Consider the following 12,129-nt stretch of genomic DNA (forward strand, 5'->3'; position numbering starts at 1 on the left):
GAGGGCCGCAAAAAAAAAAAAAAAATAGTTAATGTCTTATTAAAGAAATAACAATTTTGCATGAGGTAAAACTCCTTATAGTTTATAAATCTTTCCTTTTGGCTAGGTGTTAATAATAATATTGTCATTTATAGCTAAAGAGACATATTATCAAGAAACTTTTATTTTACTTTTGTGATTACGATAAACATACCGAGGGCCTCAAAATAGTACCTGGGGGGCTGCATGTGCGCCCAGGCCGCGAGTTTGAGACCACTGCTCTAGTGCTAGTTACGATATTATTTTTACAACAAAAACAATCTTTCTTTTTTTTTTTTTACCTGAATATATGTACTCTGCATAGGTAGGGTGCTTCTTTATAAATATCTCTTTCACTTTTTCTGTTTTCTCAGCTTTTAATTTTTTTGCAAACGGGGTATACATCACCGAAAAGGATTCTGCTCTGGTGATAGCTTCTTCGATCATAGCCTGAAAGAAAAGAGGTTCTATAAATGATATATTTCTTCCAACCTAATGTAAGTATATATATATATATATATATATATATAATCTTAAAAAAAAAACAAAAACAGCAGCCTGACTTCCTGTCTGAAGAACAATAGGACTTATGATTTTGTGGGGAGCAAAAATGTTACATAAAATGATCTGAAGGAAAACAAATTCAATATTTGTTCCTCTTTTCTAAGTGCTGGAACTTGAAGAAACTATGGAAGCATTTGTCAGAAGATGGGAATCAAAAAACACTGGGTGGATAAGCAGGAGAGAGAGAGAAGCAACACAAAATTGTTTATTTATTAACCATCTTTTCATGGAGAGATTTACCCAAAGTGGCTTACAATACATTGAATGGTAAACAGGTACTGGGTATTTTCCCTGTCTATCCTGGTGGGCTCACAATCTATCTAATGTACCTGGGGCAATGGGGTGATTAAGTGACTTGCCAAGGGTCACATGGAGCAGCATGGATTTGAACCCACAACCTCAGATTGCTGAAGCTGTAGATTTAACCATTGCACCACTCTAGAAATCAAAGTGTAGTACAAGGGAGGCAAGTATAGGACAATCAAGTCATTGTGACATCACTGATGAGGTTGGCTCTTATTGGTGGAATGAGGCATTATGATGTCACAATACCAGCTCTGGTTATCAGAGGCTGAAGCTTTACACACTATTAATTTATTCCATTTTCTAGACTGTTCTCTCAGGGGAGCTCAGAATGGTTTACATAAATTTATTCAGGTACTCAAGCAATTTTCCTTGTCTGTCCCAGCGGGCTCACAATCTAGCTAATGTACCTGGGGTAATGGGGGGACTAAGTGACTCGCCCAGGGTCACAAGAAGCAGCGTGGGGTTTGAACCCACAACCACTGCGCCACACTCTCCTCCACACTAGGCTGCCACCTCCTCCCCTCCCTTATTTGGTCAATATGGGTCAATATTCCAAAGCAATTTAACTGGTCAGAAACAACTCCTGGTAGGCTATATTGCCTGTTTGGAGCTAAATTTTCAGCAGCACTTAAACTGTTAGGCCCAGATTCTGTAACTGGTGCCAGGTACTAGTGACTTGGATTGGCCACTGTGAAGACGGGCTACCAGGCTAGATGGACTAATGGTCTGATCCAGTAAGGCTATTCTTATGTCTTAAAGCAGGGCTGTCCAAGTCCGGTCCTCGAGATCTATTGACCGACCAGGTTTTCAGGATATCCACAATGAATATGCACTGCCTTCTTGGTATGCAAATCTCTCTCATGTATGTTCATTGTGGATATCCTGAAAACCTGGCTGGCCAGTAGATCTCGAGGACCGGACTTGGGTAGCCTTGTCTTAAAGGTTTTCAGTCTGTCCTTTTTTTAAAAAAAAAATTTTTGCCCTTTTTATGGCCTATCTCCTTCTACCTCTCATCCACATTTTCTCCATCTTCTCATTTTTTAGTTTTCTTTTTTACGGCCTCTGTCTTTTCTCTTAGAACATAAGATTTGCCGCTGCTGGGTCAGACCAGTGGTCCATCGTGCCCAGCAGTCCGCTCACGCGGCATCCTTTAGGTCAAAGATCAGTGCCCTACTGGAGTCTAGCCTTACCTGCGAATGTTCTGGCCAGCAGGAACTTAGCTAACCCTTTCTTGAATCCATGATGGGTGCTTTCCCCTATAACAGCCTCTAGAAGAGTGTTCCAGATTTCTATCCTTCTCTGGGTGAAGAAGAACTTCCTTACGTTTGTACGGAATCTATCCCGTTTTAACTTTAGAGTGTGCCCTCTCGTTCTCTCCACCTTGGAGAGGGTGAACAATCTCTCTTTCTCTACTAAGTCTATTCCCTTTATTATCTTGAATGTTTCGATCATGTCTCCTCTCAGTCTCATCTTCTCAAGGGAGAAGAGGCCCAGTTTCGCTAATCTTTCACTGTACGATAACTCCTCCAGTCCCTTAACCATTTTTATCGCTCTTCTCTGGACCCTTTCGAGTAGTACTATGTCCTTTTTCATGTCCACATTCCCCATCTCTGCTGTTTTCCATTTATTGGCCCGCATGTTTCCACCTGCCCTTTCAAATCCAGATCCCCATCCTTCCATTCCTACCCTTTCTATGCCCTCTTTACTTATTTTTTACTTCTCTCTCTCTCTCTGAATCTTAACTGCATCTAAACTGTCTACTTTTTGTTGCCACTTCTCGGTCTTTATTTCATATAATTCAGTTCCTTGACAACTTCTGTGTTGGCTTCACTTTCTCAGCTAGGGTGCAAACTCTTCACCTCCCTTCCTCAGAGTTCTCCCCAAGCTTCATCCTCCCTTCTTCAGTGTCATGTTGCATGCCAAAACCTCAGTCAGCCTCCCTTAGCACACCTCAATTGCATTAGCCCTTTCCGGTTGCCCCATTAGCCTTATTCATTCCCTCTCAGTGACCCCCTCCCAACCTCAATCATCTTCCCTCAATGCCCACAAGCTGCACTCATTTATCCTCACCAGGTCCCCAGCCTCAATCATTCTCCTATTGCACCTCTCTACCCTCAATCATTCTTCCTTCCTCGTCTCCCCCTCTTTTCAGTTTCAATCAATCTTCATTAAAGTTCCCTGGGCCTCAGTCATAAGCGCTCTGTGCATCCGTCTTCAAACATTCTCTTTAATGCTGTTTGGCCGACTTCTCCCTCAGCGGCTAGTGGCTAAATGTGGCTGCAGCATGCATGAGAGGGACATTGAAAGAGTGGAGGTGGATGCTCCTTGTCATTCGGGCAGTCCCTTAGCCAGCTATCTGCTGATATTTTGAAGCCAGAGCTGCCCAAAGAGGGCATGGTAGGAACTGCCAGGGAATGGTGAGCACTCCTTCCAGCAAAACAAACAAAAGACCAACAGGACTCTGCGTAAAAAGAACAGCAAAAGCAAACGAAGGCAGTACTGCAAGAAAATGTACAGGGTACAGGAATTTATTAAGGGCTCCTTTTTACTAAGGTGCGCTAGCATTTTTAGCACGCGCACAAGATTAGCGTGTGCTAAAGAGCCCGCTAGCCTAAAAAATTAACGCCCGCTTAAAAGGAGGCGGTAGCGGCTAGCGCGCGCTATTCCGCGCATTCAGGCCCTAACGCACCTTTTGTAAAAGGAGCCCTAAAATCACAAAAATCTAAAAAACAAAGTACGTATATCGCATCAAAAATGTATCAAAAACAATTGGTCCCGATATTCCTGTGGGCCGGACCCTTCCAGGACAGCTTCATCCTGCACTTACCAGCTCCACGATTCCAAGTGATTAGAAATATGCAGTAAAAAAAAAAAAAAAAAAGCTTGTTCCATTCCCAAATTTTTCCAGATTTTTGCGCGTGTGTTTTTTCCCTGTGTTTTTCCCACATTCATTTTAAATGCAGTTTTGTGCTTACAAACTGTTTTTTATGAGCATTAATTCATTGATATACATATCTACGAGAGATTGCACACATAAATTAAACATGTGCTAATTTCTACTCCAACCAAGAAACTCTTAAAAACACAACTCTTTGTAGATGTTTTTCTGTAAAATCTAGTGGGACTCGAGTCTTCGGTTTGGGTGGCTCATAATTTTAATAACAGAGAAAGTTTGAGGAGGAATGATTTTAAATTTGTGTTATTTTATCGAAACGTTACCGATATAAATACTCCTACATTTCTGTAACTACTTGTCATTTTGCTGTTTGATTTAATAATTGTGGATGTTTCATATGTACACTGCTTAGATTTAAGCGATTTATACATTTTAAAAAAATACTTTTTTTTTTTTTTTTTTTTTTAACTTTCGGTGTAATTCACAGCAGGCTATACATATGGCCCACACACTAAATTGGAGACATCTGCTCTAGGTTGTACAAATGTGGAACAGTATATTAATAATAAATAAATCTAAGTCCGTTTTGGATCTAGGGTGCTAGTTGACCAAAGTCGGCAGTGTTGAAAGTCCATTCTCAAAAAATACTTCCAAAATATTTTTTTCCCGAAAAATTGTCTACTTCTACAGCCAGCTGTTTGATTGTCCAGATCGCCAAGTCATCTGTCTTTATACCGCATTCTCATCCAAAAAAATCATCCAAATCCAAAATGCCTAGAAAAAGACCTTTTGGATGTGGGAGGTGCTAGCAAAGTGATGGACTGGCCACCAGACATGGCAACAAAATAGTGGGGCACCTTACAGGACACTGCTGTGAACTTCACAAAAAAGGTGCCACATAAACATCTCACTATAACTCCCTTACAGGTCATGGTGAACCCCCTCAAAACCCCCTCCCCAAACCTACTAGACCTACCTGTCTACCACCCCAATAGCTCTTATGGCTGCAGGTGCCACCTATATGGAAGTACAGTAGGGTTTTGGGGGTTTTTTTTGGTGGGCTCGCATGTTTCACTATGAATGCAGTGGTTAGAGTGGCTTATGGGCTTGAGTCCTCCTCTCTATGGTTTACTAGCCCACCCCCAGACTACTTGAGCCACCTCTGTGCAGCTCTACTAGGCTTTCCTATGCCAGGTGCTGATGTTCTGGAGGCAGGTATGTATGTTTTTATTCCGATTTTTATGGCGGTGTAGGGGGGTCAGTGATCCCGGGGGGGGGGGGGGGTGAGTGTATGTGGGTCTGTATTTTGTCCCCGCAGTGGTTATCTGATCACTTTGGATACCTTCTGGGCACTTAGACCTGTTTTTTGATCGCGTAAGTCACAACGTATAATTCCATCTAGGCAGTCTCGCCAAACTTTTGATTATCGCTGCAGGATGACTAAATTTGGTCAGCCCACCTCCCGCCCTAACCACTCCTCAAGCGCCCCATTTTCACTCTGGACACAGAGCCGCAGTCAAAAGGCCTAAGATGCTTCTAGATACGTCTAAAACCCATTTTGATTATCGGCACTTGGACGACCAGACTTTTAGGTCGTCCAAGTGCCGATTTAGGCGGGTTTTTAGATGTATTAGAAGGATGCTGGGCTGTATAAAGAGAGGCGTAGTCAGTAGAAGGAAGAAGGTGTTGATGCCCCTGTACAGGTCATTGGTAAGACCCCACTTGGAGTATTGTGTTCAGTTTTGGAGACCGTATCTGGCGAAGGACGTAAGAAGACTTGAGGAGGGCGACGAAAATGATAGGAGGCTTGTGCCAGAAGACGTATGAGGAGAGACTGGAAGCCCTGAATATGTATACCCTAGAGGAAAGGAGAGACAGGGGAGATATGATTCAGACGTTCAAATACTTGAAGGGTATTAACGTAGAACAAAATCTTTTCCAGAGAAAGGAAAATGGTAAAACCAGAGGACATAATTTGAGGTTGAGGGGTGGTAGATTCAGGGTAGAGAATGACACGGTGAAAAAATTGGTCCCCGTCACCGCCCCGTCCCCGTCTCACCATCCCCGTCACCGCCCCGTCCCCGTCTCACCAACCCCGTCACCGCCCCGTCCCCGTCTCACCATCCTCTTCACCGCCCCGTCACCGCCACTGCCACCCCATTCACCGCCCCGTCACCGCCACTGCAATCCCATTCACTTTTCTTTATTTACGTATAAAGGAAACATTCTTTAAAACTTTAAAACTTTAAAACTTAGTTAAATATTAGTTAATAACTATTACATTACATTACATTACATTCGGGATTTCTATTCCGCCATTACCTTGCGGTTCAAGGCGGATTACAAAAGGTTAGTTTAAGGACAGGATTACAATGAATTAAAGAATTACAGAATTACAGAGTTAGAGAATTACAGAATTACAGAATTACAGAATTGCATGAATTATAATGAATAGCTAGATAGGTAAGATGTAGATCTTAAGGGCTTTTAGAGGTCGTGTTGTTATTGCTGTTTTAGGAATTTCTTGAAAAGTGTGGTTTTTATTTCTTTTCTGAACGTCTTATAGTCTGGGGTTGTCATCAGAAGGTTGGATATCTGGTTGTCTAGTCTTGCAGCCTGTGTGGCTAGGAGGCCGTCATATTGTTTTGTTCTTTTTACTTCTTTGGATGGGGGGGGTATGTATGGGGAGTGCGTTTTTCTGTGTCTGGTGTTGGTTGCTTGGATGAGGCGATTGTTCAGGTATGATGGGCTGTCTCCGTGTAGGGTTTTATATAATATGCAGTAGAATTTGAATTGGATTCTTTCTTGGATTGGGAGCCAGTGTGAGTTGATGAAGGCCTCAGTGATGTGGTCGTGTTTTCTCAGTGAATAGGCGAGTCTTAAGGCTGTATTTTGGATTGTTTGGAGTTGTCTTATCGTATTTGCTGGACATGGGAGGAATAGTATGTTACAGTAGTCCAATATGCCTAGTATCAGGGATTGTACTATAAGTAGGAATTGTGTACTTTCAAAGAATTTTCGGACTTGTCTCAGGTTTCTCATGATTGCGAATGATTTTTGAGTTGTTTTGTTTATTTGCGGTTGCATTGTGCAGCATCTGTCTATGGTCATGCCTAGTAGTTTTATGGTTGTTTGGATGGGATATTTGGTTGCGTTTATGTCTAGTATGGTTGTGGTTTGGATCTTGTCGTTTTCTAGGAGGATGAATTTGGTTTTGTCTTGGTTGAGTTTAAGTTTGTGATTTTCCATCCAGGTTGTGACTGCTTCCAGTGTTTGGTGAAGTTCGTCTGTCATGGTTGGTTTGGAATGATCGTATGGGATGAGGATGGTGATGTCATCCGCATAGCTATAGGATGTTATGCCTATATTATCCAGATGAGTTCCTAGAGAGGCAGTGTATAGATTGAAGAGGGTGGGGGATAGTGGAGATCCTTGTGGTACGCCGCAGGGGTTTGACCAGGATTCTATACAAAAACAAAACACGCAGAGAAAAAATTAATTAATAAAAATTCTCAAAACTGACACATTTTGATCACTAAATTTAAAATAGTTATTTTTCATACAGTTTTTCAATCACTAATCTTCCACCACCCCTGGGGCTAGCAATGCAAAAACAAACACGACATGTACTTTAAATGCTGCTACGGCTGCAAGTCTCCCCTCCCCCCAGCGATCACGGCAGGAGGGCACCCAACCCCTCCTGCTGGACCCCCCCCCCAACGAACCCTCCCACCCCGGAACCCCCTTAGTCTTACTTTTCAAGTTGGACCGGACAGCTCCTCGCTCGTCTGGCCAGCAGGCCTGCCTCCGTCCAAATGAGGCGGGCCCGCCCCTCCCCTCCCCTCCCCTGCCTCCCAATGGCCTCCCCTAAGATCGCCAGCAGGAGGGTACCCAACCCCTCCTGCTGGACCCCCCCCAACGAACCCTCCCACCCCGGAATCCCCTTAGTCTTACTTTCAAAGTTGGACCGGACAGCTCCTCGCTCGTCTGGCCAGCAGGCCTGCCTCCGTCCAAATGAGGCGGGCCCGCCCCTACCCTGCCCAACCCACAGGATCCTAGGGCCTGATTGGTCTAGGCACCTAAAGCCACTCCCGCTATAGGAGGGGCCTTAGGTGCTTGGGCCAATCAGGCCCTAGGATCCTGTGGGTTAGGCAGGGGAGGGGAGGGGCGGGCCCGCCTCATTTGGACGGAGGCAGGCCTGCTGGCCAGACGAGCGAGGAGCTGTCCGGTCCAACTTGAAAAGTAAGACTAAGGGGGTTCCGGGGTGGGAGGGTTCGTTGGGGGGGGGGGGTCCAGCAGGAGGGGTTGGGTACCCTCCTGCCGGCGATCTTAGGGGAGGCCATTGGGAGGCAGGGGAGGGGAGGGGAGGGGCGGGCCCGCCTCATTTGGACGGAGGCAGGCCTGCTGGCCAGACGAGCGAGGAGCTGACCGGTCCAACTTGAAAAGTAAGACTAAGGGGGTTCCGGGGTGGGAGGGTTCGTTGGGGGGGGGGGTCCAGCAGGAGGGGTTGGGTACCCTCCTGCCGGCGATCTTAGGGGAGGCCATTGGGAGGACCGGCAGGAGGGGTTGGGTACCCTTCTGCTGCGATTGGCAGGAAGGGTTGAAATGACAAATGAGGAGCACGGTGAAATAGCGGTTCCTAGAAGGGGGTACATTGGCCCGCGGGGACAAACCTGTTCACCGTTTCCGCGGTCGGTGAATGGCCTTGTCCCCGTCACCGCAGCGACTGCTAGTTTTCTTCCCCGTTTTCGGCGGTGACCCGCGGCTTAAATGCGGTGGCCGCGGGTAAACCGTCACCGTGTCATTCTCTAATTCAGGGGCAATGTTAGGAAATTCTACTTTACGGAGAGGGTGGTGGATGCCTGGAATGCGCTCCCGAGAGAGGTGGTGGAGAGTAAAACTGTGACTGAGTTCAAAGAAGTGTGGGATGAACACAGAGGATTTAGAATCAGAAAATAATATTAAATATTGAACTAAGGCCAGTACTGGGCAGACTTGCACGGTCTGTGTCTGTGTATGGCCGTTTGGTGGGGGATGGGCTAGGGAGGGCTTCAATGGCTGGGAGGGTGTAGATGGGCTGGAGTAAGTCTTAACAGAGATTTCGGCAGTTGGAACCCAAGCGCAGTACCGGGTAGAGCTTTGGATTCTTGCCCAGAAATAGCTAAGAAGAAAAAATAAAAAAAAATAAATAAAAAATTTAAATTGAATCAGGTTGGGCAGACTGGATGGACCATTCGGATCTTTATCTGCCGTCATCTACTATGTTACTATGTTTATCATTTCGATTATTAACCTCTTACTACCCATTTAAAGGTACAGCATCTCAACTTCAGCAGCATGCTCAGATTTTGCCACGAGATCTCGGCTTCTGCACCTACGAATCAACAGGCAACTTGCATTTCCTGACACCTTGTAGACTTAATCACATGTTAGAGTTCACCTCGCAAGACTCATTCTGCAATGAGTGCCCATTATCGCGTTACTTCCGGCCTTTGATCGTACGCTGGCAACTGTGCTGCGAGAAATTTGTTTCGAGCCGATTTTTGACAGCATTGGCAAAGAAAGCGGAACCGGCACCAGGCATCTCAGCTAACTGCTTACATCATTTAGAGACGATTCTCAGACGTGCAATACAATGGAGCCTACTTCAGACAAAAGCCAAACCAGCTAGCATTGTATACATTCTGGGCTCAAATTGAGTATATTTTGCAGTGGCTCAGTATGAAGCTCCCTTGTGTTTCCATATTCTTTGTACTGGGAGTTACCTGTGAAAGTGGATACCGTGGAGCCATTCATGAACTAAAGTAGACTTTTTCCTCAGACCCTTGGTGCACATTCAGGTGCTATAAGGGCTTAAACGGATTGATCTGCTTTGCTTCCCCGCTAACATTGTCTCTGTTTGTGTGTTTCTGTTTCAATAGGCTTTTTCTGCTCTATGGGAGGCATCTGATAGATCATTTTTTTATTTTTATTTTTTTGCTTTTCTCAGTTGTTAGTATCACATTTTTATTTTGAAACTAGGGACTCTGCAGAGTGCTGATTCTGGGTCAGAGCTGATCACTATTGTGAACAGGGAGGTTAGATCAGCCCTATAATAATAATAATAATAATCATAATAAAAATAATAATAAAAAGGATGGAGTCAGTCCAGAGGAAGGCTACTAAAATGGTCTTTGTCATAAGGTGTATGGGGACAGACTTAAAAATCTCAATATGTAATGTAATGTAATGTAATGTAATTTATTTCTTATATACCGCTACATCCGTTAGGTTCTAAGCGGTTTGAAGAAAATATACATTAAGATTATAAATGAGAAGTAAGAAGGTACTTAAAAAATTCCCTTACTGTCCCGAAGGCTCACAATCTAACTAAAGTACCTGGAAATTAATAAAGAAGAGAAAATAAAGATGGTTGAAAAAAGAAAAATTCTATGTATATGTATGCTTTGGAGGAAAGGCGGGAGAGAGATGATTTTCATAGAGACGTTTCAATACCTACGTGATGTAAATGCACACGAGTCGAGTCTTTTTCATTTGAAAGGAAGCGCTGGAATGAGAAGGCATAGGATGAAGTTAAGAGGTGCTAGGCTCGGGAGTAATCTAAGGAAATACTTTTTTGCAGAAAGGGTGGTTGATGTGTCGAACAGTCTCCCGGAAGAAGTGGTGGAGACAGACTGTGCCTGAATTCAAGAAAGCCTGGGATAGGCACGTGGGATCTCTTAGAGAGAGGAAGAGATAATGGTTTCTGCGGATGGGCAGACTGGATGGGCCATTTGACATCACAATGCAGTTGTAAAGAGCCTTAGCCAATAGGGAGAGGAGATAGTGGATGCTGCGGATGGGGGCCATTTGGACTTTATCTGCCATCATGTTTCTATGTAATAATAATAATAATGGCAAGAGAGTGGAACAAGCCAGTTCCCTATTGCTGTAGGAGCCTTAGGCAGCATTTCAACAAGGCTTGGCAGTTTTCTGCAAAACCTTGAAATTTCAGATTTGACAACAGCGGACTTACAGAAAACAGATTTGCCAGGTTCAAGCTACATTTTTATAAAGATACCTGAATAATTGCTAAGCTTCTGGATGAAGCTCAAATTCTCCACTGATAACAGACAAATCTTTGGGCTATGTGCCATGTATAATAATAACTATACTTTGTCTGATCCAATTGCGTTAATATTAATGATTTCTAAATGTAAGAGAATAGGGGTCGGACACAGGCAACATAGCAGTCATAATAATAGTCCCTTTATGTCAATTTGGATTTATGTAAATGCCCAAAAGTCATAATAATAGTCCCTTTATGTCAATTTGGATTTATGTAAATGCCCAAAAAACAAACAGCTTTATAAGCTCTGTGTATTGGTTTTAAATATTTTACATGGCCTAACTCCTTCTTATTTGCTGGATTTAGTTTCCTTAATAATTGATAGACAGGGTCATAAACAACAAAATCAATTTTGTTTAATTTCCTTCGCCTAAATTAATTAAGCTATTCCGTCATCTTAGTGTTTCTTTTAGTTATCAAGCTCTGACTATTTGGAATAAACTTCCTGTTAGATCAGAAACAAATTATCTAGTTTGTAGAAAGCTTTTAAAAAACAGTTTTATCTAAGAAATTTTTGAGCTGATTGTTTTAATGATTTTTTTTTTTTTTTTCAATATTGCTTCCAGTCATCTGCTTTATTGTAATCCGCCTGGAATTCATAAGGGCTATGGCGGCATATAAAAAGCTCTGTAATGTAATGTAATGCTAATTTGTAAATGTAAGGAATTTTGTCAAATAGTCGGGCAAGGAGCCATAAATTCCCCGCTGGACAATTTTCGAGATTTTAAACTCAATCCGAAAATGAATTGGTAACCAATGCAATCTTTTCAGAATTAGAGAAATATGTTCAAAACGTGTTTCCCCAATCCATTTTTTTGTGTTCATAGTAACATAGTAGATGATGGCAGATAAAGACCTGAATGGTCCATCTAGTCTGCCCAACCTGATTCAATTTAAATTTTTTTAATTTTTCTTTTTAGCTATTTCTGGGCAAGTTATTTCTGGGCAAAGCTCTGCCTGGTCCTGTTCTTAGGTTCCAACTGCTGAAGTCTCCGTCAAAGCTCACTCCAGCCCATCTACACCCTCCCAGCCTTTGAAGTCCTCCCCAGCCCATCCTCCACCAAACAGCCATATACAGGCACAGACCGTGCAAGTCTACCCAGTACTGGCCTTACTTCTTCAATATTTACTATTCTGCATACATGTTAGTAACATAGTAGATGACGGCAGATAAAGACCCGAATGGTCCATCCAGTCTGCCCAACCTGATTCAATTTAATTTTTTTAAATTTTTTCT

General features: G+C 43.3%; 1 protein-coding gene across 1 annotated transcript in view; it reads right to left on the bottom strand.

Annotated features, from left to right (window-relative positions):
• Window positions 1-12,129, bottom strand: part of SPATA16 (spermatogenesis associated 16) — a 128,737-nt gene that overhangs the window by 61,056 nt on the left and 55,552 nt on the right. Inside the window, exon 5 of the mRNA XM_033957786.1 lies at window positions 321-468. Within this exon, the coding sequence (XP_033813677.1) occupies window positions 321-468 (148 nt within the window). The remainder of the gene's footprint in view (window positions 1-320; window positions 469-12,129) is intronic.

This window comes from Geotrypetes seraphini, chromosome 9 (genome assembly GCF_902459505.1).
Source record: "Geotrypetes seraphini chromosome 9, aGeoSer1.1, whole genome shotgun sequence".
NCBI classification, from domain to species: Eukaryota; Metazoa; Chordata; class Amphibia; order Gymnophiona; family Dermophiidae; genus Geotrypetes; species Geotrypetes seraphini.